The following is a 20,763-nucleotide window of genomic DNA, read 5'->3' as shown; positions in this document are numbered from 1 at the left end:
AAATTTGGAGCAAGCATAATATCTCATCTATATTTACAGATAAAAGCATATTCTGGGGTGCTAATAAAGCAATAATCAAAAATTATAAATTGCAGTGTCCTTTAATTGCTTAGAGACTTTATATCAAGACACAAACTGATTTCAAGTAAAAGACTGCAAAAAAAAATGTTCCTCAAACAAATCATAGTACGTACTCATAATTGGGATGCAGAATTTGGAAATGGATGCAGAATTTGGTACCTTTCAATAATTTGTATTTCACAGAAATGAAAAAAAAATGGTCAGAGGGATATGCAAGACAACTGATACCCAAAACAGCGAAATGAAGTTCAAACAGCTTATCATGTATAGATGAAAAGGGAAACACAAAGAAATATTCAAATCACTTTGCTTTACTAAGGTGCAGGCAAAAAAGCATCTGAGATGAGACAGATCACCAAGTAGAAACTTAACAATACACCCTGTCACAAAGGGGGAGATCGCTAAGGCTTTATCTATATATATGAACTGCAATGGTTTAACTAAAATCTGCAATTCCTGTGCGTAGGCAAAGCCTAAAATCAAGAGTGTGAGGGACTCTCAAGCTGTCTGATTAAAAGGATCAGAGTGGATACTGCTTTCTAGAAATAAAAGATATTTTATTTTTTTCATTATAACTAATCCAAAGTGAACCTATTCTGTTGAATTTTGGAAAGTACTTAGATGAAGTACATTTTTCCTACCAGTCAACTTTGTCTTATTAAAAATATGTATTTTAGGTAATGTCCAACTAAATTGCCTACGAGGAGCAAAACCGTCAAACTGAAAATGTGGAGAAAGTAAGTGTGTGTAGGAAAAATTTTCTACCTCAGAAACTTCAGTCAAAATGGCCTGAGCAGTCTCCTTTATCAAAGCTGTGCTCTGAGTAGTGGTCAAACACAGGCATTATAGTTTGGATAATTTAATATGTGAAACTTAAGTAAGATAATAAAGACTTATGAGAAATAAGAAAAACAATCTTTTTTATGAAAAAAACTATGATGTACAGTTTCAAAGGTAAAGAAAAACTGGGACTCAACAAATGTCTGGTAAACATTTCAAATGTTAAAATGTACAGTGTAACTGAGGTTGCCTGTTACCCATCACCTATCAAACACATAGAATGGTTCTCATTCTTTCAGACTTTATTCACAAATAAAACAGACTAAACATTTGATGGAATTTTAATGATCTCCATTCCAAGCTAAGACATAGCAATGTCTATCTGTGAGGTTCAATTTAACTCTCATGAAGAGCTCGAGTCAAAGAATTGGCAAAAATTTCCAAAGACAGAACACTGAAAATGTAAACTCAGTATTTGTTTCCAGGTGTAAACTCTGGAATGTAAACTTAAGCCATGACTTGTATCAAAATAGCTTAATTCACATAATTATCAATCATCATGTTCATGTTGCAGCATATACTTAAAAGATTCTAGGCCAAACCTGCGATTTAAGTTAATAAATGTTTGTGAAAATAATGAAACGTGATGTAGAAAAAGATGCACTTAAGTTATGCACTTCATACAGATAGTTTCATTTTCATGTAGAAACAGACACCACTATTATTTGAAGCTGTTGCCATTGGTCAGACTATTTTGATTTTTTGATGTCTTTTAGTATACAGTGATATTTTTATTACACCATTTTTCAAAGAATATACTGAGCTAGAATGAGACTGAAGTCCACAAAAATACACATCACCTATGTTGTCTACGTGTACATAAGTGGGGGAATGTCTATAGTCAAAACCCCTTGTCCATATCACTTAAATAATACCCAGGTAGCCACTACGCAAATGGTAAACTGAGAATCTTTCTTGACTAAAACAGTGCACATCATCCCATTACTTTTCTTACTCTTCTGTTCTTGTTCTGATCCACTTTTTGTCTCATTTCATTATTGTGTCTTGTGATTTAGACTGTCAATACTCTCACTTTCTATCTGCTTTGTACAGTACCTACCATGAGACCCAGCTTGAATGAGGCTGTGACGGTCTACTACTATATATTTTGAACACAGTAGAACCAGGATTTGGGGTCACAGTCCAAGCCTTGTTTCCAGTCCTGCCACTGTGGTAATTCATTTATCCAACGTATATGCACACTGGCACATGTAAATTATTCCTGTAAGGAGGGAATAGTTTCCAGCTGCTTCAAAATGCTATTTAGGGACTTTATCCTTAGCAAGGCTTTGTTGAAGTCCTTGGACAGACACTTAGACAAGCGTGGCCAGATGGTATGTGGTGCCACAGACACTTCGATGGTGCCACATACTGCACATTCAGGTGTTCTCTGTGCTGCAAAGTAGCAGCATGGAGTGGTAGGAAGGAGGTTTAATTCCAGGGTCAAAAAACCTATGCAAAAAACAGTAGGTTGGCACATGCAGGGACAGCATGCATGCTGCTCAAAACCAGTGCCTGGCTGGCGAGAGCCACAATCAAGCTGTCGGCCGAGCTCCAAGTGGCAGAATTGCCACTGCTGTAGCCCCAGGAGGCCCCCCGGTAAGGCTGCTGAGGCCAGCCCAGCGTTGACCCCAGCCTCTCCTACCTCACCTGGGGTAATCTGCTGTGTGCCAGAAGGCATATGGCACAGGTGTTCCTGGGGACAACCAGCAGCCACACAAGGTGTGCCACTGCTTCTTGCACCCAGGGAAACAAATGTCCATGCTCATGTGGACATGGCCTTAAAGTCCATAGCTGTGCTACAAAATTCATGTACTTCATTGATTTTGGGTTTCTTTGCATCATACTGAACATTGTTCCAAAAGACTATGACAAGAAATTCATGAATTTCTTAGATGGCTAGGTAAAGAACCTTACAGTAAAAACTGAGGGCTCAGTATTGGTATTACAGGCTTTTGCCAGGTTAAGCTGCTTTTTACCACTGAAACCCAAGAGGATAGAAATGAGCTAACTCATAGCAGTTCAGCATACTGGTACTTTCCCCTAATGGCTGCATTTTATAATTTATAACCTAGTTAAAAAAAGCCTCCATATTTTATTGCAGAAAAAGCCTTCAAAACATGAACTCAGTGTAACAAATGGAATAATATCTGCATGAGTCTGCAGACTACCTGAAAATATAAATTCCAGGGCTCCTATCCACCAAAACACTTAAGTATGTGTTTCAACTTTAAGCTCTTGAGTAGCCCCATTCAAGTCAACAGAACTACTTGCATATTTAACATTATATACAAGGTTAGATGCTTTGCTGGATTGGAATCTTTAAGAGCTACGACCCTCCCCATTCAAGTCAGCAGGTATGTCTACGTGTTCATTAATGTGCAGTAACCAGAGTTACTGCACAACACCAGTGGTGAACACCTTTTCAGTGACACTACTGTTCAGTAGTCTAATAATACTGAGCGGTAGTGTATTTGCACTGTCCGTGCTGTGACACGCAACTGCACAGCGTTATTAGGCTCCTGCGCAGTTAGCACCTTGTGTAGATGCGCCCAGTGAGGTATTAATTCTTAAGTGAAATCCTGACAATTTAAATGCAAATTTGCTGCTCATAAAGTAAAAAAGACAATCATCATATGATCTAAACAACCTATTCCAAGTAGCATTTCAGTTAGGCATGGTCAGTGAACTGAATTTAGAACAGTACCACCAATTTTGCTACCTGTCTAACCAAGGTTCCCTCTAAGCTGCACATGTGTACAGCCATGCACAAGAAAAAAAATCATGCCTGCAGTAACTTTTTAATGCTGTGCATCCACCCCAACCTAGCCACAGGTTGCTGCAGGAGAGGAAGTGAGGAGGGGAGGGCAAACTGAGATACCCGTGTAATCCCAGCCAATATCGGAGCCACAGGCAGGTAAGTTTCACTGGGCTTGGAGGGAGGATGGGGGTGGGGTGCAGAGTGAAACCCCCACAGTGCAGGAGGAAGTGTGGTAGGGGCAGGGTGCTGCCCCGCTCCCTCCTGGACTGTTGGGATTGTCTCACAATCCAGACCGGCCAGGGGCCCATTCACCGTGAGGCAGAGCCTGGTGGTTCATCCAGTGTTGTGGGTTCCTGCCGCTGTGCACACTGTGGGGGGGGGGAACGGGACACATTCCCCCTCCCCCCAGTTCCCCCACGCTGCACCCCCGGGATGAACCACTGGGCTTTGATCGCAAAGTACACTAAAAGTACCGGGCCAGGTTGTGAGGCAATCAGAGCTCGGCAGCCCCTCCAGACATGCAGCGCAGGCGGCCAAGTGAGGGCACGTGGCCTGACTCTTGATCTTTGCACGGGGCAAGGGCGGGTGAGATCTGTGCTCTGCGCATTCCCTGCCTCTGCACCTCGCTGCAGCCTCTGAAAGTGACGCTATGTGCCTCACTGCCTGGCCCACCCAGCAGTGGGACATACGTGGTGCTGTGCTGCTTTCAAAGGCTGCAGCGAGGCACGGGGGCAGGGAGCAGGCAGATTGCATGGATGGAAGCAGCACAGTCGTGGACCGAAGCAGGGCGCTCATGGATTGCTACGCTTTAGGGAGAACATTGAGTCTAACCTTTGTTGAAATCTTAGGGTCTGGGACAGAAGTTCCATAAAACTGTTTGGCCTAAATCAGTTAAGTCTAATACTACATCCAACCAGGTTTATCTTAAACCAGTTTCGGTCATTACGCAAGCAGTTTAAGTGCACTGAAGTTCTGTTCTGTTACAAGTCTAAACTGGTTTCTGAACATTTAACTTGGCTTGCGTGCAACTTCTGTGCCTCGCCATACTGTCAAACTACCATTGACCCTGCACCAGACAGTGGAATAGTTGACTGCTTTCAGTACATTTTTCATTTTAATTAAATATCTCCATTGAGCTACTACAACATCACATTTGACCATTTTGTTATGTATGCTTGCACTTGTTTAGTGTACTTTACAACAGTGTTTCTCAACCCTTTAAGTAGCAAGCACCCCCTAACTTCTGAAAATTTTAATAAGTACCCCAACACTCAGTTTTCCAGGGGATTTTATATTTGCAGACTAATGTGTGCTATATGTTGGAAGAAGGGCTGTGTATATAAGGTCGTGATATGACAGATGTCTGATCTGGTGTGGGTAGGGCTGCCGCCTTTTACTCCAGGGGTGCACAACTCAAGTATGTACCTGAGCTAGAGGTGGTATTGCCCAAAGCTAGAAGGGGTGAACCCAGGCATGCCAAATAATTACTGGGGAATTTTAATGTGCAGCACACCAGAAGTTTTGCCATAGTTTTGAGAGGAAAAGAGGGCAAGAGAGAGAGAGAGAGAGTACTGGGGTACTCGCATACCCACTGCCTGTCTTGTGTACCTCCAGGGGTACATGTACCACAGGTTGAGAAACTATGCTTTACAAGATCTTTCGTTGTGCATGTGCCTTGCAGCAGGTGTTGCAAAGTTTGAGGCTCTGTGCTGCAGTCACAGGGGGTTATAGCAGAAGCGTTCAAGTTGCGATCCCTGCCAGGTAGTACCTGCTAATACTTGCAAATTCTGTTAACACTTCAAACCATGATTTAGCTAGTTATTTGGTGGGAGGAAACAGTTTTTATCATAAGAATATTTACAGTACTTAAATAACTCCATTTAAGATTCTGGACAAGGGTGTGCAATTATTCTTATTTTTCTTTCTGAGAAATAAGTCATTAATGACATTTTTAACTTGTTATGCACCAGAGCTTGCATTACCAGGGCCCATAGACCCAACATTTTTCAAAGGAAAACCATGAAGAGAAGAAATAAATGGGATACTGCTGTCTCTCCCAAGACAGTGTGGCATGCATATCCAAAATAAGACATTCCTGCAAAGGTACAGATTTTGGCATGTCTCTCTACCTATTTTTTTAAAAGCAATAGTATGGAGAAAAGCTGAAAAGTGTATGGAGATTCTTGTGAAGGGGGTCCCATAATAGCAAGAGACTGGAAAATGGTTGATTATGTTTAAACTTCTAAAGACACTAGGCAAATGTCTTTTTTGCAGTCTTGTAAAGCTGTGGGCTTTAGAAAGGCTGACTATATACTCTTCTGGTGAGGGCTTATTTCAAATAATGTCTGCAGTAAGAACATGGGTGGCCAACCTATAGGTTGAGAGTCGCATGTAGTGACTTTGGTGGTTTAAACGAGTTCCGGGAGGCAAACTTTTAATGACAAATTATTATTTGAGCTGCAGCACTTGCTGAGCCTGAAGCATGGCCATCTCAGAAGTTTTGTGCAGCTCTGAGCTGTGCCAAGTTTGGCCAGCCCACAACAGAATTCTGTAGCACATGGGAAAAGTAATATACTTGATGGCTTTTCGCTGGTCTCAAAGTGAAATGATGGCCAACCCATCATAGTTGTTTCCCTAGCCCTTATAAAGAGAGCCCGCAAATTGTTTTGAAAGGAGAAGACAGACAGTAACCATCTTTTTGCTGTGTATTGTTAGGCTGCTGCCATTGTCTATCCCAGGGCTAGCTGAAAATACAGTGGCTTTCTGTAGTAGCTTACTAATTATCTACTAACACTTCTACAGTCCATGAGCTGTATAGCTGCTCCCACTTTTTACATATTTTGAAACCATTTCCTGAAGACAAGAATTTCCATCTCAGCAGATCCAAGAAGAGACAACAGAATTGACTCACCTGTGAGATCGGTTCCTTCAGGAAAGATGAGGAGTTGTAGTGGCTCACGAATGTCACAGAAATAATCCAGCATCTTTTCAAAATGATTCTTGTCATCTTCCCATTTTCTCTGAATGAAAATAAAGGCAGCAACCTGCATTGCCCAACCTAAGAGTAAATTTAACACATTACTTACATTTGTATCCTGCCTGTTATTCAAAAACGTGTTACAGAGTGAAATTGGCATACACTTTACCTACCAATGAATTGTAACTGCTTCCAGTTTAAAAAATGCATAATGATTTTGTATAACTGCTTTGGACAGGAAGCCTCTGGACAGGAAGCAAAGAATGAAACATACACATGAATCTAGAATGGAGTAAGTGTGGCAGAACTTATTTATCAGTTTCAAAAGTTGCCTAGTTTAGTGCCACTATTCTTGAAAAAAGTCTTTAATGTCTCATCTTTTTTGTAAAACATCCCCTACTACTCTTCTACCATGTTGACTTGTTACAGGACAGAGTTCTAAAATTGTGGATATCTAACAATGACCTATGAAGTCACCGTGATGGTATTGCTTCTGAAATAATAACTGGAGGCACTGTATTTCTCCAAGAGTTGTGTGAGAAAGGTTTAACTGAGAACACGTGAAGACCATATAATAAAGCATTGCCAGTTAAGGTTTATGTAGAAATTCTACTTCATGTAGAATTATATTAAAAAATATTTTAAACCCATACTATACAGAAAGTATTTATTTAACAATTGCATATGAAATCAGCACTAAGAAGTTTGATGCCTGTAATGTCAATACATCTTGAATAAATCATAATATTAAGTAGTATGTCCTTAGCTTATGGGCACTAATTTCACATAGAGCTTTCTTCATGGGCATGCAAATCCTGGTACAACTGTTGGGATTTATGCCTTAACATCAAGAAGGTTGTATGTTCTGACTTAAAAAAAAGGGAACTCATTCAGTGCATACCATTCTCTTTCAAGCCATTTCTGACTTTGGTTAGAATCATTTACTACATACAGCATTTCTCTGTGCTTCCTTTTGGCTGTGCTGTTGTCTAATGAAATAGACAATAGAACCATGAATCAACTCCTGGATTTTACACCCTGCTCTACCATTCTCTCTACGACATTAAGCATGTCACAATTTACACTAGTAACATGGATACTGCTTGTTAGTATATGCAACCAAATATTTGAAGACCTCCATTCAGCATCTCACAAGCTCAGTTCAATATACATCCTGCATCTTCATACATCTTTGAGATGATCTCCTGCATTGCCTCTCTTCTGCTACCAACACCAACAGCTTTGTCTTAGATTCTGGATGGAGCCCAGATGGGTCAGGGAGCTGGTAAAACACAAGGGAGTCTCCCACCTTTAACTTGTTACCCAAGGCATGCTGGTAGCAACCAAAATTTTTATCTGGAAGTTTTCCTTAAAATGAAATGGGTGGTTTCCTTCCAGTTCACAAAGACAAGATATACAAGATAACCATAGGTCACTGGCACAATTGGAACAAGCTTGGAGGGTCACAGACTTCAAAATACTTTGTCCAAGCTCACATGCATCTACACTGCCCAAGCTAGCCCTAAAATATGATAGTTCTAGTACCAGAAGCTGTCCAACCACAGTAGCCTGGAGGTCCTAAAAAGCAGAGCAGAAAAACTAGTGAGAAGCTCCTTATAAAAGCAGCTACTCTACTTCCGGTAGCCAAGTACCTCTGCATCAACACTGTGGTCTACAGCAAGCATGTCCTAAATGTCCATCCTATCCTTTCAGTGGCATGACTAAAGATACACAAGAGCAAAAGCTTTTCAAAGAATGAAAAGCAATCAAATTTTCACTGCCATGGAGAACATTTTGCAATTAGAACAGATACCAGGTTACATGGATAAGAAATTCCAGATAGCACACTTTGCAAACTTGCTAACATCTAAATTAGTTGAACTCTTGAGGGGCAGAATCAGAAATTCTACGTACAAAATAAAAGCATTCATGAGAAACCTCAGAGACTGATTTTACCAAAAACAAAGAAGAAACATTTTAGAACTTCCATCTGTTATCTGTCATACTAGGTTTCAAATTTAATGAATAGCCTTGCTGGTGACTTGCAATGATACTGTTTTGCCACATTCATTAACAGTTTCTCATTTTATTCTCATTCGTGTCCTCTCCTTTTGCCTCATAAATGGGGTCTTCCTTCCACTTTGTCTAGATAACATCTTTCATTAAGACAAAGCCATATACACAATACAACTGACAACCATTAAGTTTAATCCATCTTTTATAAGCTTTTTTTTTTTAAACGTAACATTTGTCAGGCACCTAATCAGCCTAAGCATTGGAAAGTTGAAGGAGAGGTAGGTTATCAACCTTACTCAGTTAATCTTGCTTATATTAGCTAGGCATGTTAATAGTGTTTTTAAATATTTATCATCTATAGCGTAGAATAAATACTCATTTTGCATAGCTTTCAAGCAGTCAAATGGAGCACCTTTAGGTAAGGGATCTCTGCAATCTGGACCTGACTGAACTTGAGAACAAGAAATGCCTGTATTGCAAAGAACTGAACACTGAAAAGATTATACTCGGTAAGAGATGAACTATTCAGAATAGTGTATTAACAAACATCTTCATCAAATTTCATAAATTGGATTTATGAAGAAAAAAGTCCTTATTCAATCCTTTTTTTCTTTTACAAGGTCACACAACACTGACTTGAAAAATGTGAAATGCATCCATTGCTGTCTAGCACTTCCATTGCTGTGACATCAAAGCAATAAGAAGTCTCAGTGCAACTTGATAACGCTAATTCTGCCATTCTCTTGGAGATGGTATTGTTTAGGGGACCATTCGGGGGAGTAAGTAAAAGGATTTTTTTTTTTAAATAAAATAAATAAAAAAAAGATTTTTTAAATAAAGATTTTTGTACCCAAGCTCCATCTCTTGACCATGCTTAAATGAAGCTGCAAATTTAAATTACAGCTTAATTTTAGTATTGGCCTTTCATTACAGCAATGTTAAAACATGGCATAAATATTTTTGGCAAACTATTCAGAGCTTAGTTTTTCTACTGACCTTGTGCAAGGTTCAAAAGCCTATTTTCTCTCTCAAGCCGGCCAAAAGCTATTCCATTTGTTGTTCTATAAAACATCTCATTTGAACTCCGTAATCTGTATAAATGAGTTTACTGCAACTACAAGGATTTACTTGACAAAATGGGGTGGGGGGTGAAGAAGGCTTTCTATTTTAAAAATTTTTTTATCTGATCATACATCAGAGAAACCAGTGCTGAAACTGGACTTTCTTTCTGCAGCAGAGGGAAAAAACTAATTGGCATTGCTTTTAAAAATGTCAAATGTAACTTGCATTATTACACTTTTTTGTCATGGGCCAGCACCATAGCTAACATTTTCTGCATGATTTGGCTTTGACAAAATGTGGCAGCAAAGGAAGAACACGCCTACAGGAGGGGAAAATTGCAAGTTGTGCCTTGTCTTTTATAGGTCATCTTTGCTTACATAGGAAGAGTTTCAAATTTCTCCGGAGTTCTTCAGAAAGAACTTCAAAAAGGAAAGAAAACACAAGTAAAAGTTGGAATGCAAGTAAAACTAATACTATTTAAAGCCTTTGACAAGGCAACAGTCTTGGTAGGATGGATTTATTCTGAGTATACACCTTGGTTTTTGTCCTGTCCTTGGTGGTCTGTACTACATTCAAACAAATGCTTATGTCCCATTTTCAGAGGGATACCCAGGGCAAGAAGACTGTCCCAACAAAAACAGGGCTGTCCCCTGCCCACTCAGCTGAGACTGAGTATGTCAGAGAGTTGGGGTAGAGTGGAATGTCCCATTTTGTGACCAGGGAAATATGGTCACCTTGGATGGATTAGGAAAAAAAAACCCCCATGTTTTTTGCATATACCATATCTCCAAATATAATACAGACCTTGTTTTTAAGAGGCAGGGTGAACAGAAAATATTCCTTGAAGAAACTGAGTAACAGCAGGTGGGGAGGGAAGCTTCCCCTGAATCTGCTGCCAGCCCCATAGGCCAGATAGGGCTCTGCCAACCAGCCCCTGAGGCATGCTGAGTCCATGCCCATGCAAGGTCCAGGATCCAATGTCTAGAGCCACATGTTGACTCTAACCCGATGCACCAATTCTGACCCACGCTGTGCACCAAGTCCAGATCCACAAGCTGACTCCACCCCTGTGCCACACCCTGGCTCTGGAACCCAGCACACCAACCTACTCAGGTGCACGGCACCATGTCATCTGGCCAAGGGGCTCCCCGTAGGTCCAGATATTTGCTAGTGGGGAAGTGGTGGCAATGCTAATTGGTCACTTCTGGCTATTACAGAAAGACATGAAATCAGTTTGTCAGATCTAAATTCTGCTGCTCTTGAGTTTGAGGGTGGGAGAGGAGACAGAGGCAAAGAAGTGCCTACTTGGAGGCCCAGTGATACTGTGCTGACCCAGCAACATGCTGGGAGAATGTGATCTCTGGTCACCCCCGCAGAGAGAGAACAGAGGACATCTGACACCAGATTCTGCCTTCCTTGCTTCCCCTCCAGGCCGCTTCAGTCGTGAAAATTATATGGTGGGTAACTATGCCTGTAAATTGCACCATAATGTCTTCTCAGCAATCTTTCATTTAAAGAATCTCCAGCATGAATCTACATCACCGATGGCTTTTGTCACTAGTGAAAGTTTACACTGTATACTGTGTGTCACTTGGTCTAAGTCACTGAGTTAACAAACCCTTGAAGTTAAAAAAAATGATCAACTTACCAAGTACATTTCCCTATTTAAATTGCACTGAAGCTGCCGACAGTATTTCGTTTCTATCCTAAACAGCAATAAACTTGAACAACAATTCTGTTCCTTTGTATTAATTCAAGTCACTGTATACGTGGCATTTAGGACTTCCATCAGATTCCTGAGTACCTGTGCTGACATGAGAGGGTCTTAAGCCTTTGCCTGGAGTTAAGAACCGACTCTGCCATCACATCATGAAGAACATAAAGAAATCTGCCATGGTTTATATAAACAGTCTATTTATGTTTATGTAGATCTGCCTTTAAAAACAGAGAAGTGAGGGGGTAAGGGGAGCAGCAAAAAAGATTTATAAAGTGAGTTTCCCATTTTGTTTTCCATGTTTATGGATGTTACATCCCTGGAAAGTTTTGTAGTTGCAGTAAACTCTTTTATACAGATTATGGAGTTCAAATGAGATAGTTTATAGAACAAAATGGTTTCTGGCATCAACAACACGCACAAAGCTTAGTGCGGGGGGTGGGAGGGAGGAACGATGGGTGGAGTGACAGACAGAAAACAGAAAATGCAATGGACAAATCTGACAACTTCTGCTAACCAAGACTATTTACAGAAAAGGCAGACATAGGAAGTACTGTTTCATCTGCAGCCTGGGGAATGCTGTCAAGTTAATTGTTATAAAACGAAGGTCAACTTATTGTCCTACATTAAATGGTACTTGTCCTTGTCCATATTTTCGTGTTTGGTTGTTTGGGGTCCCTGGGCAACAGAAATGTTCTTAATTGGAAAAAATGTCAAATGTCTATTTTGTTGGAGAGCTACAGTCTTTTTATTTATTTTTTTTTAATTCTAAGGAAATAAATTGAGAAAATCTAAAAGAAAAATTGGGAAGTGAGTTTAATCACACTGGTGCTTTTGCCTTTTATTTCCCCACAAATGTAAACAATTTTTTTTGGTAATATCTGGCATTTCTGATGTCAGCTCACAAATATACAAAAATGGAATGGGTTTATATTACTTTCATGTATGTAAATTGTTAGTGGTGCAGAAATTCACCTCTACATTAAACAAATCCAAAATATAGTACTTTGCTACAACAACTTTGTAATCGGCTTTTTGTGGCTGATAAAGATGGCTACAAGTTTCAAACCTAAAATACCTATTAATCTGAGAAATAGGTAACTTTTCTTTTCTGCTAGACTTTTAAGTAGCATGTATGTGTTAATGGTACATTTTTCACACCTATCTTAGTTTCATTGTGGTCTGAGCACATGCTACAGTTGAACACCTTGATAATACATGAGAAAGGAAATGCAACTATGGGATTAGAAAAAGATATTGCATTATAAAATATGTACTACTGTTTTGGCATGGGAGAGGGGTGGGCTATAACACTGTTAGCTCACATACCTCATGAGTATTCACAGCACTATATTTAAAAACTCTGTACTTATAAATGAGGAAATATTTTAATTCTAAAACCCCTTTCCTCTTCTGTTCCTCAGCCCTCCCAACTCTACTTTCCAATGGGAATCATATGCTTCAAGTTTCACTTTTCTTAGCTCCAATAGTAATTTTTGGAAATGACATCTCCAAAATTAGGAAGACAAAGAGAAGGCGACAAAAAATCTCTTTGAGACTATGGAAAGCGATCAACCAACACAAAGTACGTACAGGCATACCTCGGAGATATTGCGGGTTCGGTTCCAGACCACCGCAATAAAGTGAATATCGCAATAAAGCGAGTCACACGAATTTTTTGGTTTCCCAGTGCATATAAAAGTTATGTTTACACTATACTGTAGTCTATTAAGTGTGCAGTAGCATTATGTCTAAAAAAACAATGTACATACCTTAATTAAAAAATACTTTATTGCTAAAAAATGTGAAGTGAGCAAATGCTGTTGGAAAAATGGCACCGATAGACTTGCTTGATGCAAGATTGCCACAAACCTTCAATTTGTAAAAAACGCAATATCTGCAAAGCGCAATAAAACGAGGTATGCCTGTATTACTTTTTTTTTTTTTTTGTCTTCTGTGGTCAGCCCCTGTAACTCTAAGACCCTCAATAATGCCAGTGCTGACAATGACCCACCACTTAGCAAACTTGAAGGCCCTAAACGGGATTTACTGCACAAGCATTCAAAGCAAAGAACAAGTGGAGAGAGGAAGTGAAGCAACACTTGAACCACTGCATGAAAATGCTTTAGAGTGATTGGGGACAGGAAGAGGGGAAGGTTTCAACCAGAACAGTGGAACAGAGCTTGACTATGAACAGGAAAGCAGTTTCTCTAGCCAGAGAAACTCTTAGGATGGTCAGAGGCAACAATAAAAGAACCACATGTAAAGTACTATATGCCATAGGTCCTGACCTGAGAGTCTGCTTTGTTGGAAGCAATTACCACCCTCGACTGCTTGGCCATAGCCTGCCCACCAGCCACCCTCCTCACCTAATTCTGGCAGAAGTTCAGTCAGTGCTAGGTCTCCAAATGCTAAAAGACACTTGCTGCTGGGAATAGCATAACTCAAGCAGATGGGTCCCCCCACAGAGCTATACCTTTGCTAAGAGAGAACAGCATATTGCAGGATCCCAGCTTTGCCTCTAACTCCCCATGCCAGCCAACCTCTGTGACACTCCAGCCCTCGGGGACAGAGACCTGATTCAGAAAGGGGCTCATGCCACCCTATCCCTGAATTCCACCAGCCCACAAACTGCAACCCACCTACTCCTCCTTCTGTTGGCAGTGCTAAATGATTTTATACTTGCTGTATAAGGTTTTGTCTGCCTCCAAGTCCCCACCCTTACACCACAGTTCACAGTACCTTCTTGTCACTGTGCAAGCACTGCCCTCCAAAGTCTAAAGCCTCAGCCCCAAGTTTGCACTGGTTGTGTAATTATTGGGAAAACAAGTGTTTGGCTTCTGGCTAAAGAAAACTTCATTAATTTCATGAGGCAACAGCAATTAGAAATTGATTAAAACAGTCCCTGGGAGAAAACTGGGCAATCCCTACAAAGCAGACAGCCCAAGTAGGCACTCTTGCCACCTAAATCACACGCTACAAATTTCCTAACTATGAAAACAGGCATGCAAAGGCTCCAGAGGAACAGAACACCCCTGCAGGCCTGGAGGATCAAGCATATAGCATTATAAAGCAAGAAAAGTGCATAGGGAACATGTACAGCCTGCATAGCATCCTGTAGACTCATGGCAGAGGCACCTTTAAAGCAGAAGGAGGGTACAGTTTCAGCTGGCAAACCCACAGCTGTGCAAAGGTCTCCCCCCTCACACGGGACACAACAAATGGACTTGAACCACCAGGCTCTCTCAGGCTCTCTCACAAAGCAGAAGCACAAGAACTTGGGACAAGGTGACCCTGGCAAGCGGAGTCCACTAGTGCTCTAGTGCTTAAGACATTGTTCCAGTCTTTCCAGCTCCCAGCCATTGCCAAGGCCCTCCTCCTTACTCTTGCTGATGTTTTTCAGAACACAGCAGACAATAATGGCTGCTTGCAGATGTTAAAAAAAAAAAAAAAGGCACTTTAAATTCAGAGCACACCTGCACTGAGCCCTGCACATGCCCAGAAGAGGCAGAGGCATTAGTTGTATCCAGCTCACCCAACTTCTGTATAGATCGTGAGCTTCAGCAGGGCTTTACTGGCACTTTTATGTAATAGCTGATTGAACCAAAAAGCCCTGCTCAAGTGCCCAATCTATAGAGATGCTGAAGAGCCAGGTTGAACTAATGCGCTGCTGCGTCTGGTAAAACGCGGTTTTGGTTTTTCTCCTAACGTCTGTTAGCAGCCTAAGATCCTAGGCAAGTACATTTCACCAGTCTCCAGCCCCATACCTACTTGACAGTCAGGGCGGCTAGGATCTGGAACCAACTTCCATATGAAGTCAAATGAGCCCAGCGTTCTCTCCTGCTCAGGCAGGGGGTCGGACTTAAAGATCTACTTAGGTCCCTTCCGACCCTACATCTGTGAATCTATACCAAACACCTGCCTCCTGCATTTTAGTTTCCCAAAGGCTCTTTCTACCTGAAGCTACTTCAGTGAACAGTTTTTCTCTGCTATCCAGCTAGTAAATGTAAGATTTCTTAGCATGGCAAGAGAGAACAGACAGTAGGGCTGTGCAAACTTTTGGCAGCCGTTCCATTTTGGAGGAATTTTGGCCTGTTTCAGTGCCCAAAACACCAAATCCGAACTGAAACAGAATGCTCCAAAACATCTTGGAAACCAAACCATCTGAAACATTTTGGAAATGTTTGGGATGTTTCAGAGGTGGGCTTGTGGGAAAACAGAAATTAAGAAGCAGAAGGGGGAAGAGGAGGGTAAGGGCTGCTCTGACATAGACATCTGTAGCTGGCCCGTGTCTTTGATCAGTCCCTGAGGTCCCTTCCAATCCCAGTGCTCTGGAGGAGGGATGGCAGCCTGCTGTCATCCTGCGCGCAGATCTGGGGGCCCACACCCCCCGGGAAGAGTCCAGCACAGCTCTGCAGCCCTCCTTTTAAAGTGCTGGGAAGCTGGGGCTGGGCAGGGGATGGAGCCAGGCAGGGGAGCCATGGGTGCTTCTCCTGTAGCTCCCCGTGCTGGAGCAAAAGCAGACACAGCTGGAGGAGCCGCGGGAGAAACTTCAGCCACCTGGCTGTGCCTGCCTCTGCCCAGCTGATCCGAATCTCCAAATCAGTGCTGAAACAGCACTGAAACTCTAAAACAGATTCAGCCAGATCAAAACAGAACAGTGATCTGAAACGTCAAAATAAATCACTGTCCTCCAAAACGGCCCAATCCGAAATGGAAACCAAAATGAAATATAGCATTTTTGCAGAGCCCTAATAGACCCCAAAGATGAATGGAGGGATGCTCAACCTGCTCATAACAATGCACTTCACAGCCCTAGCAAACTGCTCCCTGTACTTTAACAGAAAAGCAGCAGGAATTGCTGCTTTGAAAATAAATTAAAAATTTCCTGGTCGTTTCTAAGACAAATGTTACTACTGAACCTGTGGTCTTTGAGGTCTTGCAGCAGAGCAGAAAACTCATGATGGCGAGAGCAGGGGAAGAAAAAATGGGAATATAGGCTCCATCAATTGTTCCACTACAGCTGGGGCACTCCATATATACAAAACTGTTCACAATCCCTTGTCGGTTTGCAAATCTCATCAATACATGGTGACAGTATCATTTTGATAGCAACAGAAGCCTGTACAATAGTTCCAATGGTAAATTTATTACTGCCAAACTTATCTGTAGAGGACAGAGAAGTACCATACAGAAAGCTTCCAGTCAAAGAACATGGATGCACTGTGGGAAGTTTCATGTCATTGGATTGCCACTGAAGCTTTGGAGTCAGCTCAAAGTAGATTTCCAGGAATGGTTTATGCTGCAGCTCTCTTGTTACTGTTGGATATCCTAGATCTGCAGCACAATCCCTTCCCACTAGTCAACATTCATATCTTAGACCCAGAACCAGTGTTCAGCAGACTAGATAGTCCTAGAGCTTCTTAATTCGGATCTCAACATCAACAGCTGCCCACATAGGTCTGTGAAGTGATCTGTCTCACAAACCATTGCTTGTGGTCCTCATGTACCATTACATTTTATGACTGCTTACAGATACAAGAGGCTTTCCCTGACATACCTGTTGACAGAACACAATATACATCAAGACAATCTGTGAAATATTTGACATTCACAGCCTAGCAAGGTTGGGATGCAGCCTACCAATGCTGCAGTTCCTCCAGAATGAAAACAGCTCTCTCTTGAAAAACTAAAATCGATAAACTAAAATCCAAAAACAGGTACCTGTTTTCACTCAGGATAAGCAAGGGCAGATCCAGAGCAGGTGAAGTGGTGTGGTTGTGTGCACCTTTTTGGACCATGCTGCAGGAGCAGGAGTCGGGGGATTTTTTAAGTCCCCAAAGCAGTACGAATTCATTCTGCTGAGCACCGTTCCTTCCCCTCCATGCTCAGCAGACCTTCTCCACCCCGCACTTCCCATTTCCCCTCCCTTTCCTGCCACTCCTGTCCTGCTCCATACAGGTTGTGCAGGGAGCCAGGGATAGTGGCAGCAGTGGGCAGGTTCCTGGGGCCCAAACCCATCATGTGTTTCCCACCAACCTGAGAGCAGGCTCAGGGAGAGGGAAACCTGTTTGCCACTGCTGCTGTCCCCATTCAAGCCCAGCTCTTGATGCAGCCAGTCCCCGTGGTCCTGCTGAAACGTACAGGAGTGACCAGGACAGAAGTAGCAGTGGGCTGGTCTCCATGTGCCCAAACGTGTCAGTAGAAAGGGAAGGCATGGAATAAGAGAGCAGGAGAGGGGAGATGCTGCAGAGCACAGAGGAGAAGGGAAAGGGTGCCAGAAGTGGGGGTGGGATACTTACTTGAGGCAAGCACGTAAAGATCCCCAGCTGCTACTTTTGCAGTGTGGTCTGTTCCCCTTCCCCCCAACACAGGAGGAGAAGGAGGAGGTTGTGGGGGAGGCATGCACCCACATCTACAGCAGTGGTTGCTGCTCCAGCACTTCCCTTTTAAAAAGTTCTGGATCTGCCTATGTGGAGAAGCCAAGGTCAGGAAAGACAAGCTGGGCTGAAAGACTCCACAGTGGAGAAGCAAACCATGAGCTACAAAAGAAGAATCCTGGAACACCCCAGAAAACTATGCCCTGGCAAATCAGAGCTGCTTATCCTTACCTTCAAGGCTCTTTCAATTCTGTCATTTCCCAATTACTTGGTTTGTTACCCTTAACACGCTGCCTGTCTCCCTCCACATCGCTGTTCTATCATGCCACCCTTGTGCTATTGGTCCATTTGTCCCTTGAATGTCTCTATACTTTCCATTTGTAAAAGGGACAACTTGGAGGAAAGTTCTAAAAAAAACAAAAGAATCCGTAAAGCACAATACTCCTTTTCAAATCCTCAAAGGTCAGGTCTGTTATGAGATCTACAGGACACAGGTGTGGAATAGTTTGGATAGCTAATGATATTGAGATAAAATAAAAATCCTCCATAAATAAATTATTCTGAACTACCAGCCTATGCACAAAATTAACATGGATAACTCCCATAACAGCATGGGATATTACTGTTTCCTCCTCTTTTCCCTCCATTTTCCTTTTTATTGTTTGTCACATTTATTGCTTCCTAATTTGGAGCACTTTTGTGGGGGCGGGGGGGGAGGAACATCACCTACTTACGTTTGAACAGGATCAGGCTGTGATCAGGACTTTTTATACAACATTGCTACAATTGTGCTGACAGTGTGGGACTCATCACCTGGAAATGCCTGATTTCTGTGCATAATATGCACAAAATACGAATCGCACCCATGTTCATTAAAACTTTTACTTATGTAATGTGTTCCATCACAAACATTAGCAAGGCAAGTGTAACAGAACTATCAATACCCTTGATTTAAGGTCATCCCAAATAAACTTTAATAGCTTTATACTTACCACTTTAAAGAACAGTATCTTTAAAACAGAAGAGTGCTAACAGCTCAAAAATAATTTTTGAGTCAGGAAGACAGAGATCTCTGTTTTCACTTCAATCTCTCATCATTATAATAAGAAAGTTAAAAAAAGTTTGAAAAAAAATTTCAAAACAACCATTAACTATTTCTTCTGATTAGCATCAAGTCTAAGTGCCTTAATCAAATCCAATTTTAAAAAATCTTAATGTAATGGTTTATATGTTTCTAAGTAGAAAAATAATTTAAGAAATGCTTTTTGTACTGATCTTTGTAACTCAGTTTCTAGTCATGGTGAACACTTACCATGCTCATCTCTAATGTGTTATTAATAGATATATAATGAACTGAACAGCTATCATTTGACTTCCTAAATGATAACTTATTAAAGCAATGGGATAATTAGTTGAAAGATAAAATGCATAAGCCAAGACGCTTTGCATCACTTCTACTTTTCTAGCAGTATAGTACATTTTTAAACTTCAAGTATAATTATTTTTAAAGTATACTGATGGTTATGTTCATTTTATGGTTTATGTGATGTATTTTATACACAGTTTGGTTTTTAAATGGAGAGTAGTAATTCCTTTGTCTTTTCCATTTTGTACACTCTGTATTCTACAGATACAATCATCTAAGACTGCATCAAGATATTATTTCAACTCTGCTATATAAAACTCAGGCAAGCTTCACGCATGCACACACACACACAGACACACACACAAATAAATAAGTAACACTCAATCTATTCTCATAGTCTTTTTATAACTTGTCTTTACATGAATTATTCCTGATTTGCTTCAGCAAGCAGAGGCCAGGTACAGACATTACATTTTTTTAGGTATAAGTGATTGGAAACTTGTCTATACCTGTAACAGAACAGAAGTTCAGCACACAGACTGGTTTAAAAATGGTGGAACCCAGTCAAGGATTTGCCTTCCCCCCACCCCACACACACACTAAAGTGCAAATGTGTATTTTGTTTACTATCAATCTAAACTGCACTGCTTACAGAAAACCATGCAACTTAGATTAATTCCACCTCAGGATTTTTGAATGTCTATACCTATCCAAAGTGTTTAACAATAACCACATTCAACTGTTAATACTGTTTTTGTAGTTCCCTTCCCATACTGTCATACTTCCCATACCAAAGCATGTCATTAAAAGCATCTAGTTGAGGTCAATTTTCATTCCTCTGAGAGACTCATCAATACATGGTTTCAACTACTATCATTAATAGCTTATTTATTTGCCAAGGAGGCAGCTATTCTATTCTAAAGATAGCCAGATTCATTCACTGATGTTGCGACTTTGATAAGGACCACCACCCTTAAACAGTGATGCTGATACCACTAACAAATCTGCAAAGAAAATGAGTAAGGGAATCTCCTTTGTTGTAAACAAATACTGCACAATACTCCATATTTCAGAACCTATTTTGCAGTCTGCACTCCCAAAATTCTTTCACGATGTAATAACTCTGAAGTAATTAAGTCTGGCAGCTTGTAACTGAATTGCTAGAACATAGAACATGTCGCCATTCCTCAGTACTCTCATTTCAGCCTATTTTACTGTAGCAGAGACATCCAAGACCTGAACTACTCTTGAAAACTAACTTGCTAATGAAGTTGGATTAGAGCTGTGATTTTTTTAAACCAATGGTAGTTACACTGGTAAATGCTGTAACATGGAGGCAGTTTTACCAACATCAAGGTATGTTCTATTGGTGTCGTCATTCCCATTCCAGTATGGAACTCATCAGTATTGTACGAGCAGTTACACACCAATATAACTATCCACACTGGGTGTACATGTACTCATTTCTACCTTTATCAGTAGAATTAAAGCAGTACATTTTCTAGTGTAAACTAGGCCTTTTTCTAGAAATAGATCAAATCTAATTCATACAGCATTTAGGCCCCA

At 41.1% G+C, this 20,763-nt stretch overlaps 1 protein-coding gene across 1 annotated transcript in view; it reads right to left on the bottom strand.

Moving 5' to 3' along the window:
- The window catches only part of LCLAT1 (lysocardiolipin acyltransferase 1), a 242,612-nt gene that overhangs the window by 112,089 nt on the left and 109,760 nt on the right, over positions 1-20,763 (bottom strand). Inside the window, exon 5 of the mRNA XM_090047279.1 lies at positions 6,594-6,740. Coding sequence (XP_089903405.1) covers positions 6,594-6,740 — 147 coding nt within the window. The remainder of the gene's footprint in view (positions 1-6,593; positions 6,741-20,763) is intronic.

The sequence above is a fragment of the Crocodylus siamensis genome, chromosome 1, assembly GCF_052110815.1.
Source record: "Crocodylus siamensis isolate JL-2025a chromosome 1, ASM5211081v1, whole genome shotgun sequence".
Lineage (NCBI taxonomy): Eukaryota > Metazoa > Chordata > Crocodylia > Crocodylidae > Crocodylus > Crocodylus siamensis.
This window is presented reverse-complemented; position numbering and strand designations above follow the sequence as displayed.